At 40.3% G+C, this 16,028-nt stretch overlaps 1 protein-coding gene across 13 annotated transcripts in view; it reads left to right on the top strand.

Annotated features, from left to right (window-relative positions):
* Nucleotides 1–16,028, top strand: part of LLGL2 (LLGL scribble cell polarity complex component 2) — a 35,366-nt gene that overhangs the window by 13,972 nt on the left and 5,366 nt on the right. For all 13 annotated transcript variants that reach the window (XM_052687838.1, XM_052687843.1, XM_052687837.1 and 10 more), the window contains 17 exons: nucleotides 2,643–2,740; nucleotides 3,900–3,981; nucleotides 5,245–5,360; nucleotides 6,010–6,168; nucleotides 6,719–6,881; nucleotides 7,077–7,209; nucleotides 7,905–7,959; nucleotides 8,149–8,303; nucleotides 11,366–11,583; nucleotides 12,083–12,150; nucleotides 12,527–12,680; nucleotides 12,789–12,893; nucleotides 13,170–13,462; nucleotides 13,690–13,843; nucleotides 14,141–14,291; nucleotides 14,957–15,073; nucleotides 15,597–15,763. In XM_052687838.1, the coding sequence (XP_052543798.1) occupies nucleotides 2,643–2,740; nucleotides 3,900–3,981; nucleotides 5,245–5,360; nucleotides 6,010–6,168; nucleotides 6,719–6,881; nucleotides 7,077–7,209; nucleotides 7,905–7,959; nucleotides 8,149–8,303; nucleotides 11,366–11,583; nucleotides 12,083–12,150; nucleotides 12,527–12,680; nucleotides 12,789–12,893; nucleotides 13,170–13,462; nucleotides 13,690–13,843; nucleotides 14,141–14,291; nucleotides 14,957–15,073; nucleotides 15,597–15,763 (2,388 nt within the window). The remainder of the gene's footprint in view (nucleotides 1–2,642; nucleotides 2,741–3,899; nucleotides 3,982–5,244; nucleotides 5,361–6,009; nucleotides 6,169–6,718; nucleotides 6,882–7,076; nucleotides 7,210–7,904; nucleotides 7,960–8,148; nucleotides 8,304–11,365; nucleotides 11,584–12,082; nucleotides 12,151–12,526; nucleotides 12,681–12,788; nucleotides 12,894–13,169; nucleotides 13,463–13,689; nucleotides 13,844–14,140; nucleotides 14,292–14,956; nucleotides 15,074–15,596; nucleotides 15,764–16,028) is intronic.

Consider the following 16,028-nt stretch of genomic DNA (forward strand, 5'->3'; position numbering starts at 1 on the left):
ATAGAGGGCAACTCCGCCACCCCTCCTACCCTGTCTGTGCCTTCTGAAAAGCCTAAAATAACAGGCTATGGCTGTTAGTGATCCTCTCTTTCTGTGCTCTTGCATATGGCACTTTTCTGCCGTGGCCTTGTTACTAGCACTTTTCTCTTGGATGAAGAGTCACTGCAGCTTTTGCAAATTTGTCAACAGGCTTGGAAGGAAGGTTTCTTCAAATCTTCTTTTAAAAGAAACTCTGGGCAAAAAATTATCATCCTATTAGTAAGACTGAATGATTGAACTGTGTAACAGAACTGTTTATAGGTCTAATATCTGAAAGTTAAAGATTATACTAATTTGTATTATGTGTATTATGTTTACAAATAGCACGTCAAAACCAAGATATAATTAAGCCGATACTAAGTTTAGTGTTGACAGCATCCTAACACACAGTATGGGATTGTCTGTGTCTTGGTTTTCTGTTATAAGAAGAGTCAGTAGTAATTCTCATGTTCCTGGATGAAAGTAATCTCAGACTAAATGCAATTCCTAAATTGACATTTCATTGAAAATAACACCTGGTTCTGCTGGTGGTGTGACAGCACAGTGGCTATCAGGAGGTTGAAATGAAAACTAGCAGTGAAATTACACTGATCTCTCCCTACCAAATTCTTTGCTCTTTTGGGAGAGTGTGCAGTGGTGTCTGTTGTTCTGTCTTATTTCTGGTTAGGATGTTTGAATTTTCTTCAGAGACTTGTACGTGATGACTTCATACTCCAACAACTTTGCCAACTAGAGAACTTTTCTATGTTAACTCACTAGCTGTCGTAGAACAGAGAAATTCTTTGTAAATGTTCATTTAGAAAACTGTTCTGTTTTAATTCTAAATCCATAGTTACAGTTCTGAATTTCATGAAGCCTCCACTAGGAAGTCTCATATGCAAAGATGGGCAGAGGTTGGTTAGGCACAACTTCAAGTGGGACATTAAGGAAAAACTGACTTCTTGAAATTTGTTTTTGGTAGTACATATTTAACACCTAAGTTGCCTTTGTGGTATATAAATAAGGCAAGAGACGAACCTGTAACAAAAGGAAATAAATTTGGCACTCTTGGTGCCAGTAGTGCTAGTGTTAATTTACAAGCTACTGCTTTGCCAAGCATTATGAGTTGGCAAGGGGAAATATAGGGAATATTCCAATCTTTCCAATTTTTTATGCTCTAAAATAGCTTATCTTCTAATATGACCTCCAACTGGGTTAGCCTGATGATTGAAAGGAAGGAGGTCTGATTGTTACGATTTAAAAATTACAACAGAATGGCCGGAATTTAAGCAGTCTGGGAGGCTGGGATCAGGCTGTCCTCCTACGCCGGTGTTTTTAGCAGGAACAGTTAAAGGGCATTAAACTGTTTTGTAGCAGCCTTTCAGCTGGGAGCACCTCAGGCTATTACCATGACCACAAAAATGAAACCGGCTTTATTTTTTTTTTTTTTTAAACTCCTGAAGAGGATTACATTGGAAAATTACTATGCAGGAAATAAACTCCAGTTCCTTCCGTGCAGAGTAAACCATAATGCCAAGTGGTGTGGTAGCTCCATCTCAACAAAATAATGGTAATGAAGATGGGAGCAAGGCACAAGTGTCTACTTCTGTAAATGGAGTGTTCTCTGCTTATCGCTTTTTTCTATGTGTGGTTGTTGGGCTGTTTTGTATCCAGTTCCTTCCTGTAGTTGCTCAGCTTGCTTAGAAGAATTTTCTCAAAAGATAGAATTATAAGGATAACAGTGTTTTCTGGGAATCAGCTCTGTTTATCTTCAGGCACATAAAGCCTTCTTTATGTAGCTGTACATTGTTGAACACTTATACATGCATGATTTCTGTGGTCAATGACAAGAGCTGTACATGAATATTTCTAGAAGCCTGACTGAGAGGTCTTACAAACGGCTGCAACCTTTAAGTATGGTAGAACGTTTTGCCACAGTGTATAAATGCATCACCTCTGCGAATTGTGATGTATATGGCACACTTCAAATCTCAGTCTTGGTGCGATGTAAATTATACTTTGTGGAAGTCATTACAATCAAGCAATACACCGGTGTCTTTTTTTTTTTTTTTTTTTTTTTTTTAATTACTAAATGAATTTCTTTGAGGTAGTAGTGCAGGCTCCCACTCTTGTTGAAGTCTGACATTCTTTGTGGTACCCTCAGAAAATGAATATCTGTCACAGTAGTTTTCTTGAATTCCCCCAAATCTATTTAGCTTTCATAGTGAGCATTGGTGTTTATTCTGTACTTCATCATAGCTTTGCACCATTTTTTGATGTCAGTCAGTAAGAGAAGGTCATGAAGACTGACTTTCTTAGAATTTAATAGGTAGAGCTGACTTTGCAGTAGGAAGTAGTTGTGTTAGGCTTTGAAATTATGCTGAGCAGGTGGCTTACAGAGGTAAAATTGATGTGGGGTGTTAAGTGTATTCTGCTGACTAAGTTGTGCTTACACAGAGTTACAAATAATATGAAGAGCTGTTTGGGTTACTGTTTTCAGAGTATTGCTTTTTAATTTCTGTATTTCAGACTGCTATGCCATATTTAACTTGCTTTTTTTATCTGTACACAACAATGCCCATGAGACGTGCTCTTTGATCATGATTTTTCTTTCTCTTTGCTAGACTGTTGAACATGGATTTCCCCATCAACCCAGCGCATTGGGCTATAGTCCATTTCTCCACCTTATGGCCATTGGAACGCGGTCAGGAGCCATCAAACTGTATTCTTTTGAACAATTTCAGCAAGGTTTCTCTAGCAGCATGAGAATATACAACTGTGAAGGCTTTATAATAAGTTGCTCAAAATTTGCAAACATGGATTACAGAACATTGGAACAGTTTGTCTAGGTTTAAATTGATTTTTGGTTTGATCAGAATGCCAAGAGCTGAACTATTGCTCGAACAGAAGTTGAGTTTGATGCTGATGTTAGAAGAAGCTCTGCTTTTGTTATGTGGAAGATCAGACTACATTTAGCCCAAGTTTAGCAATCCTTCACATTGTAAATTCCCAGATTGTTTAAATATTTGGGGCAGGCTTTTTTTTCTTTCTTTAAAGTGATTTTATTTCAGAGGTTAAATCTGAAGACAGAAATGCATTCAGCTTCCTGTATTTGTGCCCCTATAGGCATTAGACCTAAACACTGAAAAAGGTGACTTTTTTTAACTAAAGCAGTGATGTCCATTTTGATTTTTTTGCATATATGCAAGGCATGGAGGTGATTCTTGTGGTGCAGTGCCAGCAAGGTACGCTGTACAGCAGCCAGATTGCTCATCCCTGAAAGAAAAAGTTGGTATGCTCTTCACCTGCTTAATCATTCCTGGTGCTGTTTGCGTTCAGAGTCTGGACTCGCATGCAAGCAGTAGCCATCTGTCTCTTGGTTACAAACAAGCAGTACTGTAGTGTCTGAGAAACCATTAAACATCTCTGAGGGAGAAAAAACCAGAAGATTCAGAAAACAGGGTTCAGGCACCTCTTCTGCAAATTCTCAAAGGATTAAGTAAACTTCCATGCTCTCCTGCAGTCTCCTTTAAGCACACAAGCACATAAAATCAAAGTAGGCATGTTTTTTCACAGAATCACAGAATGGCCAGGGTTGGAAGGGACATCAAGGATCATGAATCTCCAACCCCCATGCCACATGCAGGGCCACCAACCTTCACAATTACCAGACTAGACCAGACTGCCCAGGGCCCCTTCCAATCTGGCCTTGAACACCTCTAGGGACGGGGCATATTTTCTTTTTTTCCAGTCCAGACCATGACCAGTACAACATGGTTTCAAACTGATCTCTCTTCATCTTGCTAGCTAGCATGCTTCTTATCAGGTAACTGCAGATCTGGATATTCTTAAATACTTTAGAACCTCAACAAAGCCTTCAGATATGGTGCTCCTGGGGTGGAATTTGTGGGTTTACATGAAGAAAACAATACTGTAATGCAGATTCACTTTATACCTGACCAGGTGAGTGTATTTTCAGTGCCTCTGTGACTTTTGTAGGCTTTTATTAAATATGTGTTGAGTTTATTCCTGGTAACTGAACTCCTGTAATTGAGTTTATTCAGCTGCTGCTGGTCTGTAACACTTATTCCAGTATTCTGTGCTCTCAGCAGTACTTGTTGCTGTGGAGAAGCTTGGTAAAACTTAAGAGTAGCTTTATTATTTGTAATTTAGTTGTTTATCTCAAGTAGAGGTGGTAAGAATGGTAGTAAGTCCAGAGTAGTTCAGGTTATCTGCTGCAGAGATGAAAACTGCTCCTTTTGCAGCCCCTGTAATTTTAGTAGGACTGAGTGGTATTTTGCAGAACAGAACTGCTGCTGATCTAAGTCTTTTCAGCAGTTCAGCTGAGTACTGCTGATCTAGCCAGCTATTAAGCTTGCTGCCTGTATGTGTTTCTGATTATTGAATCTTGCCTTTGGAGACTGCTTTACAGCTATTGACATAAACTAAAATTAGCAAAGGCAGAGTTTTCCAAATGGCTGCTGGTTGACTAACCACTTTCCCTTCCCTTGACTGTCAGACTGGTGTCTTGGCGATGTGTTTTATTGTCTGATGTCCCCAGTGTAGCTCAAGTAGTCTGTTCTGAGAGGGATTTAATTCTTGAAGTGGTTTTGGGTGTCTGTTTGCTTAACTAATGGTACATCCTGAAACTCTCCTGGGGAGTGTTGTACCAGGTGTGGCTTCAACAGGCGAAATGTTCAGTTTGGACACAAAGCCAGCAGGGCGGGGCCCATGAAAGGACTCTGACACAGCTCTCCAGAATGAAGTTGAACATGAAAAATGCAAGGAGTGCAGTGTAGTAAACTGTATCAGCCCCACCCAAAGCTGGGATGTGTTGCTGCAAACCATGCTGAGCAAGATGGTGAACCAACACTTGGAGTTGTCTTACTGAGCTTTTCATCCTAGGCTGGTCTTTTTCCAAAAATCTAACTTCTCCCTTAGTGATAACCTGTGCCATTGTTGTCCAATAGATGAAGGTTTTCAACCTTTAGACTAATTCTTGTCTTCCTCCAAATGCCTTGCTGTTAACCTCCTGAGCTGCTGCAGTGCAGCTGAATGTAGCCCTATGCGTGTGTATATATACCCACCACACATATATATGCCCACCTGCAAGCCCTGATCCTGCTTTAGCAGAGGGAATTATTTACAGCAGCAACTTAATCATTAGATTTTCTGTATTGTATTTGATGTTGTCATTCTGAAAAAAGGTAATGTGTGGTATTTTAGTGCCAGCTGGTGACATTACTAGATGATAACAGCTTGCACCTCTGGAGCCTGAAGCAGCGCAGTGGAGCATCTGAGCTGTGGGAAGATCATCGCTTCACACTGAAAGGGCCACCTGGGTAATCTTCAGGAGTGGTTTTGAACTATGTGTGGTTTAGCAAGGAAGAAAACTGTTATTATTTTAGCTAGGGTTTGTCTTGATCTTACAGACTCTATGATTCCTGTGAGCTCATTAGAGAGGCACATTTAGAAACCAGTAAGAGTTGGTTAGGGCTCAGGAGACCACCTTTTAAGATTGTACCAATGTCAAGTGTGAGTTTTTGGGTAAAAATTCTGTTAAAAATTCTGTTTTTAAGTTTGATGTCCTATATCTAGTTCTTTGTGTACGGGCACTGTAAATCTTAAGGTGAAGCACATCTATACATCTTAAATGACAGACTTACAGACTTACAGACTTAAATACCAGTATGTACCAGTACTGTATTTTTATTTAATCTTGCCAATTTTGAGGAAGCTATTTTTAGCTCCTTTGGAGGCATCTTTATAAGAGAGACCACTGTAAAAGGGCATCTGACTCTTTGTTCACATGCTTGTCAAAAGTTGTTTGACATAATTTACATTAACACTAGAATTTGCCTTCAAAAAAGTATGCCTGTCTCAAAATCTCTGTCCATAAAACAAATTGCATCCAGTTGAGTTGTTGGTTCTCTCAAGTTTGGTAAACGTAACCATCTTGCATGTAGCTAACTAGATACTTTACATCTCCAGCTCTCCGCCAAGTGCCACGCAGATAACAGCTGTTCTTCCCCACTCCTCACGGGAAGTCCTTTACCTTGGCACTGAGAGTGGCAACATCTTCGTGGTGGAACTGCCATCCTTTGGAGTCCTGGAGGACAGGACCATAACATCTGAGGCTGTGCTGCAGTGGTGAGCGAGCAGATAGGCGCTCCTGTGTGGAAGTGGAATCCCATGAGCAGGCATCCTTTGTTCAGATGTCACCCCCAATTAAATACTGGGGCCTTGCTGTTATATTATTCATTTTCCAAATCTGCAGGACTTCTGTGAAAGTAATTTTTGGTCCTGATGTGTGTTAAGTATTGATTTCAGTCCTGGTCTGTCCCTAGTGCTGTCACTGTGGGAATGCTGAACATGAGCAGACTATACAGTGCATACTGGGAGTTAATCTGCAAACCTTGTGCACTGTTAGTTGTATGCATTACAATCTTCAGATCCAGTCCCAAAACTCACTGTAAGCTTTGAGTGAAGGGAGGGAGATGCTGGATACAGGCAGGCTGATTTGGCAGGCCTGGTTATAGGCCTTATGTAAGGTTTTTCTGCTTCTTGAAGGATTTACAAAAATATTACACTTATTCTCCACTGACTGCTTTTTATTGCTTAATTTCTTTCTTATACTTCAACTGTTATTACACTTGTACTGAGTTATACCAGAAATAAACCTCTGTTTTCTCTTCTGCAGGATACCTGAAGATTACAGTAACAGACGATCATGTGAATTGGTAGAAGCCCTTCAGGAGCATCCTAAAAACCCTGACCAGATCCTGATTGGGTACAGCAGAGGCTTGATTGTTCTCTGGGACCGGCAGGATAACAAAGTGACACACCATTTCCTGGGCAGCCAGGTATTAACCCAATCCAAAGGTAGTTCTTACGGGAGGAAGAGCGCTCTCCTCTCACAGCACTCTTGAAGATAAGTGGATGTAGGAAGAGCCTGACAAAGCTTATTTCCCCTTTTCCCCTCCTGTTTCCCCCCTTCCCTCTCTCCCTCCTTTTCTTACTCTTAACTTGAGAGTACATCTTTGTCTATTTCTTTTCAGCAACTGGAGAACCTTTCCTGGCAGAGGGATGGCAGTAAATTCATTAGTTGTCATTATGATGGAAGTTACACCCAGTGGCCAGTATCTAATGACGACAGGCAGTCTCTGCCTCTGGAAAACCTAGTGCCTTATGGTCAGTAAGTGAGATTTAGTTGTTGCACATTCATTCGGGCTCACTTAGAGCCTACGTGGGATATTCACGATGGGCTGTCCCTAGTGTTTTATCCTGATGGCAAAAGGCAGAACTACCGTTTTAATGGGTTGTGAGCCTGGACTAATTGGTTTCAGTCCAGCTGTTTCTTGGATTTTTAAACTCCTTTGCGTTGCTGAGTCAGTCTTGAACATGAAGAGCAAATGTGTTGAAGAATGTTCTTCCTTTATGAATAAGGTGTTGGTGATTCAGCTCATTGTTTTAGTTCAAGTGTCCTGTTCGACAGGAGTTGATCTTCTGGTTTGCAAAAAACTCATAAAATAGGGATGACCTCATTTTTTAAGTGTGTAGAAGCTTTAGAAGCTCTCTATCATCTTTAACTTAATTTCCAGAATGTCTGTGTTTTCAACATTAATCAGCTTCTGTACTCTGTTAGCCATCGGCAACGTAGTTCAAAACTTTCCCTGAATCTAAGCGTTGTTTTCCTGAGGAGTAACTGTGATCCACATGTTCCAGACTTTGTTGTCTGATGTGGCTTGGTCTGGGGAAGTTTTGTTTACTAGTTCAGGTGACTCTCCTTCTCTTGGTCACTGAATTGACCTAAGCAAAGCAGAATAAAGGACATCTGAAGTGAGGATGCACTTAATCAATTATGGTAACTAGCTCTGTTCTCATAGGTCCTTTTCCGTGCAAGGCCATCTCTAAGATCTACTGGCAGACAACAAGGAATGGGTAAGGTTGTGTTATATTCCTTTGTCCTTAGCTTTGGAAAGAAGTACTTAAAGGATATAGTGTATGTTACCATAAGAGCACTTCAGAGGAGCTTTTTAAGATGTAGGGTTTTTTTTTGTCAAAGTTTGACTTTGTCTTTGAAGTTGTGCTTGCTTCTTACTTCAGCATGTGCTGTATCTTTCTCTTAAGGCTTCCTTACATTATATTCCAAGGGGGGATGCCCCGGGCTAGTTATGGTGACCGGCACAGTATCTCTGTTATTCATGGCAGCCAGCAAATAGCCTTTGACTTCACATCGCGAGTGATAGACTTCTTTATCATCTTCAGTTCAGAGCCTACTGCAGGTATGTGGTTGCACGTCATCGATGAATAGCTAGAATACCTGTGTACTCATCTAGAAACCTGGTGTAAGTAGCTTATGAATTGTGAAGAAGTTGAATTTCAAGAAGCCCTCAGACAGTTTGAAGTGAGAGATTTTGTCCTTTAAAAATGAAGTGTGAAATACTGACAGAATGAATGGGCCGATTACATTCATTAAATTATTATCTACTTCATTAGTGAGAAAAGATCTCTTAAGTTCATGTCTGCATAAGCAGGACGCTGGACATAACCAGGTAGTAAAATCAGGATCTGAATATTGCTGCTTGAAAACAGCATTTCAGAGAAGGCAATAATTAAAAATAGAATTTACTCCCACTGAGAAACTGTTTCTTTTAATTACTACATGGATTTATGACTAGGCCTCTGGGTAATAAATCAGCAGAGGGAGCAGAACCCAGGATTAGTATGTAGGGAACTTAATTTACTTACTGCTGGTGAACCTGAATGTAAATAGCAAAATACCAAATAGCACTCATTCTGCAACATGTTTTAGTTTGTCAGATTTTTACTTCTGCTGAAGGACTTCTTTGCCTTTTCTTCCACTATACCATGGAATTGTCTGGAGTTTTTCCCAAATGCTGATGTAGTTCTTGTTTCTGGTTAACTTGAAGAAACTGAAAGTAAAATTGCTATTTCAAGCTCCACAAATGTGCAGTATTGGAAGTTGCATCTAGACTTGTGCAGTTTGGTCTGATCCCTTTCAGTGGCTTGTAAGCAAATCTGCATTGCTGAATCTTCCCAGGTTTTCTGGTTTGCCTATTTGTCTTGCATACTGTGAGTGGTGATGGTGACAGCTCTCAGCATGTGCTGTGCTGTAGCAGGCATTCAAGTGTGTGTGTGTGTGTGTGTGTGTGTGTAGGTTGGCTCCCTTTGGCTTACTGCATAAAACAGATTACAAATCTGGTGAAGGAATGTTGCTCCCTACTGGACTTCTTAAGCAGACCTTCTTAAGTCATGAAATAGGTAGGGTGTTACTGAGGTGAACTGCCTGTATATGTTTGTTATTCTAGTCTTTACCTACACAGGGATGCTTTTTATAAACATCTTCCAGTTGTACTGAACCATTAGTTTTGAAGCGCTGTTTAGCTTTTTATCATTAAAGAAACCAGTCACTTTCTATGAAGAAATAATATGCAGGAATTGAATTTTAAGTCTCTTTAGGATTAAGTAACTGAGATTAAGAGACTTCATATTTTTACATCCCAAGGATTAAACTGTCCAGTTAAGCTATCTTCTAGTGACTACAGACCGAAGCTTCTACAGGGAGCTGAAGTTGTTGCACTTTAATAAATAAATAAATAAATGCATTTTTACAATAAAATGAGGTTTCTGTTCTTGACGAGCTTTCTTGTGGCTGATTGCCTGAGCTTAGTTGGATGTGCATAGCTTGCCTTGTTTCCCCTTAGGCAGTCTTCCCTGCAATGGCAAAATGAAGGTATTAATTGTAGACAAAACCCACATAGTTTAATAAGCACAGAGTTCACGTGTTGCAGCATGGTGGTTGGCAGTGACATTCCTCTATCCTAAATATACTGTGAAATCAATTTTGAAAAAACACTAATACTGTTTTCGTTTACTTTTCATGGATGGGTGTATATCAGTCATGGTGGAAAACAAAACAAACTAGTATGCTTGCTACTTCAGAAGCTTGAAATAGGTGTTTGCCATAAGCAGTGAGCTCAGATATGTGTCTTTGTAGGGAAAATAATACTTTAACAATAGTACATAAGTTTAATATTGACAATAGTAGATATAGGGCAGGGCTGATCATGAATGATGCTATAGGTAATATCATATCTGTCCTTTATTTAGAAGTTCACTGGAAACTGTGAATGAACGCATAATAAAGCATCTAAAACTGAATGCAATTTTATTTTTTTTTTTCATGAAGAAACTGAACTGATTAGTGCTGTATTATGGCTGTTGCCAGTCAGATGAAACTTGGGGTGTCTAACTAGTTGTGATGCCAAATAGTAATTACTTGAAGTTAATTCTACTGAATGACAGCCTTGGTGTGTGCTTGCTTATAGGCATGCATTCTTGTAAGTATATTCTGGGGGAAATGAAAGCACAGGATAGTAGGGGTTGTCAGCAAAGAGCTGCAATTGGCTTTTGGCTCACACTGATTACCACCCCCAAATCCTTGCTGCGACAACACATTTAGAGCTATGCATTGACTTAAATTTCCTCTAGGTATGTTGTTACTGGATCTGTGTTTTTGGTTTTTCCCACCATTTAGTATAGTGGCTATCATATCATACACGTGCTACCATAATACAGTCCTTGCAGGGTGTTTTTTCCACTTGGTTTAATTATTAGTTACAAAAAAAAATCTTCTTGATTGTGTCAGATGTCACCTATAAGATTCTAATAATAGATTTCTTTTTAAATTTTGTCTTATATACATATAAACATACATTGTATGATGTGCACACTCTTTAAAAAGTGCAGAAAATGTGGCACAATACTTTAGAATCGGGGAAAACTGAGGAGTAAGATAGCTGAATTAGAAACTCTGGTCAGCTCAGGCAGAGGAACATTCTGCAGAACCCGAAGCATTACTGTGTTTAAGCAGCTTACCTTAGACGGACTGTGGTTCTAACAGCACTAAGTGGGACACTGCTGGGCTGTGTGCATTTCTGTTCACCATATGCTGTTAATTAGCTGTAGGTAAGTGTAGAGTTCTGGCTGTGTATATCTGTTGTGGTGTGTTTGAACTTGTGATGTGTAGTCATGGATGTTGCTAACATTTCGTTTTATTTTGCAATGTAATCCATACAGTCACTCTGATGGTCCCAGCAGTGAGATAAAAAAAAAACACCATAATCTTTAGTATCTTGAGATTTATTAATATTAGTGCCTTAATAGGCCCAGTAAAAACAGAAACATTTAGTGGTGTTGCCAACAAAAACATGTTTCTGTAGAGCTTCATAGTTGCAGTTTTAGTATGAGACTTACCAGAAGCTTGTTTATATTAATCTTGGGTAGTAATTTTTGTCAACATCAATGAATCTTGTTTCTGCAGAGTTTGATGACCCTTCTGCTATGGTGGTGCTGGCAGAAGAAGAGCTGATAGTTATAGACTTAAAATCTGCAGGCTGGCCAGCAGTCCATCCTCCATACTTGGCTTCTCTCCACTGCTCAGCCATCACTTGCTCACACCATGTCTCCAACATCCCACTGAAACTCTGGGAGAGGATTATTAGTGCTGGGAGCAAGCAGAATGTTCACTACTCAAATATGGTATGGCAGCTTTAAAGGTACACGTGTTCCCATATATTTAAGAAGAGCTTGACTGCTCATTATGTGGGTGATCTGCACTGTTGACTGCATGTGGACAGATGAGTCATCAGCAGACATCCTGCTGCTTAATAGAGTTGAGAATTTTTTTTTTTTTTCCAGAGCACTACCAACAGTTACTCATGCTGGGGTATTAAAATACGTTATTTTTGTCAGGCTTTAACAAGCTAGAAAGGAAATCTTAGCGTTCTCAGCTGTCAGTTATAACAAACTTCTCATTTAGAAGCATGGAGCTTTTGGCACAGCTTCTTGAGGAAATGTGTAGAGTGTCTTACACTGAAAAGCACAGCCGGTGTCAGAACATCTAATCCTAACAAAAGCTATAGCAGCAAGAACTATTTCACTTCCGTTTGCACTGAAGTTCATGCTCTCCTCCTGGCTGATATTCTCTCCACACTGTCACTGCCTAGGAAGTCACTGTCTTCTCTTAATATGTTTGTAGCCATGGCCAATTGATGGTGGCACCAACATAGCTCCTGATCCTCCTCAGAGGGACTTGCTTCTCACAGGGTATGTAGTTATTAAAAAAAATAAATAAAAAGTCACAGAGCCATTTTCAGTTGCTTTTTGTCCTTTGAACTGAGGCTTTCATGTAAGATTAATGTCTGCTTATTTGGTAGAGAAAAGGCTGCAACTTCACAAATCTCCAAGCTCGGTTTGTTAGCTTTATAATGCTAAAATCTTCTGCTTCTGAGCAAACAGGATGTGGCATCCGCAGATTATCCTATAATCTTGTTTTATTTGTGATCCTGAAGAGTTAGTTACCCATTCTGCCTCACAAACACCAGTGTAGATGTGCAGGCAGTAATCCAGACTGGTTCAAAGGGAGCAATGTAAATACAGAACTTAGTCATGCAGGTTATAAAGCCTTTTTTTCTTCATACAGACATGAAGATGGCACTGTGCGGTTTTGGGATGCATCTGGTGTCTGCTTACATCTCCTTTATAAGCTAAGCACAGTAAGAGTATTTCTCACAGATGCTGATCCCAATGATAACATGAACACAATGGGTGAGGATGAATGGCCTCCTCTTCGTAAGGTAAGATAGCTGTTGCATGTGGAAGCTTTCTGAAAACCTGAGCAGTTTTGATTTTTGGCATCATTAATGCATCTGCAAAGTCTACCTGTTGTATATTCTCTCATCTAGGTTGGTACCTTTGACCCTTATAGCGATGATCCTAGACTTGGGATCCAGAAGATCTACCTGTGTAAATACAGTGGATACTTGGCTGTAGCTGGTACAGCAGGGCAGGTACTGAAATAAAGCTTATTTTTAGTGCAGATTGTCTCAGTGCAACTTGAAGATACGTTAAAGTTGGAAATGTCTGTTTCTGTAGCGGCAAATTGGTTCAGTTGCTGGAAGTGTTTTTTATAGTTCTCTACTTTCTCAGATCTGTCTTTCAGATTTTATTTAACTCCTTATGAGCTCTGAGAAGTGTTCTGGTTTTTCAACTGCTTAGAGGGCCTGCAGCTGGGAGGACTGCTTGAGCAATAGAAGCTGTAGCAGAACTTGTCCTCTTTCTTTCAGGTACTGGTAATGGAACTGAATGATGAAGGTGCAGAACATGTTGTTGATCATGTTGAAGCAGATCTGCTGCAGGACCAAGAGGGCTATCGATGGAAAGGTCATGAGAAACTGAAGACTCGAGATGGACCTGTTCGATTTGAAGCTGGTTTTCAGCCATTTGTCCTTGTCCAATGTCAACCACCAGCTGTTGTCACCTCATTGGCCCTTCACTCTGAATGGAAGCTTGTGGCCTTTGGTACTAGTCATGGCTTTGGACTTTTTGATCACCAGCAGAGACGACTGGTTTTGGTCAAGTAAGTATCTTACTTTCTGAGTAATCCCCTATTCATGATGATGTGAAATTGCTAACTGAGAAGAGGTATCTTAAGAGCAATCAGTATAACAAGCCCTGTCTCAATTGTCCTTGAGGATCTTCAAGAACGTAGACATATTCTTGTTCAGCCATTTGTGTATGCCCTGTTAGACTCTTGGGAGTGTTTGTCACCCAGTAGAAACTGACGGTGTGTCTCCCTCCTTTCAGATGTACACTTCATCCCAGTGATCAGTTGGCTTTAGAAGGCCCACTGTCTCGGGTGAAGTCCTTGAAAAAGTCCCTCCGTCAGTCATTCAGGCGGATTAGAAGAAGCCGAGTGTCCAGTAGGAAGCGGCGAGGAGTTGGTGGAAATACCTCAGAGGTGAGGGGTTCGCTTTTTTGCGTTCCATTTGCTCACAACATGGAACACGTGGGCTTCCAATTTAGACTGCCTAGAGCAGGAGATCATTTACATACTGTTATCTATTGATATGTAAGGGCAAAAATGACTTACAGTGCTACCGCCTATTAAATAAAAATAGGATTTTAGTGCAAATATACTCTTCTCAAGTTGAACCTATGATTCAGAATATATCTGATCACTGTTATGAAGGTGCTTTCCCTTTTACTGCTGTTCTTACTATTTCACTCTCATCCCTATGTCTCCTCATCTTTGAAGACACACGAAGCAAATGGCAAATTTGATCAGGGCATGTTACAGGAAATGGAACTGGCTCCAGTCCAACGGAAGATTGAAGCCCGATCTGCAGAAGACTCTTTCACTGGCTTTGTGCGCACCTTATATTTTGCTGATACCTTCTTGAGAGACAGTGAGTAGAAAAGGCATCTCCTTTCTTCTGGATAGTTTTTTCCTCCTTTTGCCAAGGAATGCATTAGGATCTACTGCCAGGAAATTTCAGTTCCTTCTGTATCCTACTTTGTGTTATAGCAAAAAACTAATATAGAACAAGAGCATCTGTTAACATGCAAAATTGTTGTCTACCCATTCTGTCTGCTGGCTAATCCAAGGCAAGTAGTAGTTCATCTTTGGATGCAGTCTATATGTATGGTTTTCAAAGGTGACAGAATGACTTCTGGCTTGTGAGTATAAGCTTTTCCTTATCTCATTGCTTTGAAGTTCATCCTTGCCCCAGCAGAGAATTTAATTTTGCTGAGAGTGATTGATACTGTGCATCAGAGCCCAAGCTGATACTGTGCCCAGCTTTTCCTTGCTTGTCTCTGATACAAATGTGAAAAATGGATGCAGTAATTGTTGTGAGTGATGGAAGCACCATTCCATTCCTTTTGCTCACATGTTATGTTCACACTTAAGAGCTTCTGACAGAGGCATATTGGAAAGAGAAGTGCTAAGAACCTGTAGTTTCCCTGGCAAGCCTGCCCAATGTAAGACTATTTAGGATGCAAACAAAGGGAGGATGTAAATAACTTGTGTGTGTCCAAGGTGGTTAGCTCACAAGCTCTCTTGTTGCTGTAGGCTCCCGCCACTGCCCATCCTTGTGGGCAGGCACCAATGGAGGTACAGTCTATGCCTTCTGTTTGCGTGTTCCACCAGCAGAGAGAAGGATGGATGAACCTGTCAGGGCAGAGCAGGGTAAGTATGCTTTGTGAAAGCTAGTGTCCTTGTAGATCTGACCTATCGCTTGTGTAAGTATGAGTTGCGTGTCTTGAACCACAAAAACAGGAAGGCAAGGTAGCTCAATTACTACTGTTTGAGAGTGGAGGTAAATGAAATAGCATCTGAGTTAGATGACACTATGGTAACTGAATTGCAGAGTAAGTGAACTGCAGTACTGTTTGATGTACTTTAGCTTTATTTCCCACTAACTTCAGAAATCTAAACTTACATCAGCTGCCACTGAAGTTTAATATCAAGCCACAGTGCACATACCTTATTTTGACAGTACTACCTGTTATCTTTATGGTTACTAATAATGTTTACTGTTTAACAAGAACCATTTATGTTCAAATATCCTTCAACTCCTAAATTTTTTTAGTCAGTGTTTCTATGGAAGTGTTATATAGGTCTCCACCTGTAAGAGGAAGTGAGTGGGGTTTTTAACAATGTCTCTGACTACACTCCTGTTATCTTTTTGTTTTTCATCTTGCTTTGTTAGCCAAAGAAATTCAGCTGATGCACAGGGCACCTGTTGTGAGTATACTTGTCTTGGATGGGCGCAACATACCTCTCCCAGAACCTCTGGAAGTAGCACATGACCTTTCTAAGAGCCCTGATATGCAAGGCAGCCATCAACTACTGGTGGTATCCGAAGAGCAATTTAAGGTGACTATCATTCAGGAGGTTTGTGTGGACTCTTGCCTAAAACCTGCGAGAGTCCTGCACAGTGTTCAGTGGCAGGAGAACTCTTGGGAGTGCTTATTCATAAGTACTGTTATAACACCCCTGGGGTGACATTTTTGTTTGGTACAGTCCATGAATTAGTGTAGGTGTATGGTGATGAATTGGATGTTCTGCATAACGATGTGCAATGGTGTACATATACATTTTATTCCAATATTTTTAATACTCTTCAGGTGAGGTACTTTTT

This window comes from Tympanuchus pallidicinctus, unplaced genomic scaffold (genome assembly GCF_026119805.1).
Source record: "Tympanuchus pallidicinctus isolate F22 unplaced genomic scaffold, pur_lepc_1.0 scaffold23, whole genome shotgun sequence".
Lineage (NCBI taxonomy): Eukaryota > Metazoa > Chordata > Aves > Galliformes > Phasianidae > Tympanuchus > Tympanuchus pallidicinctus.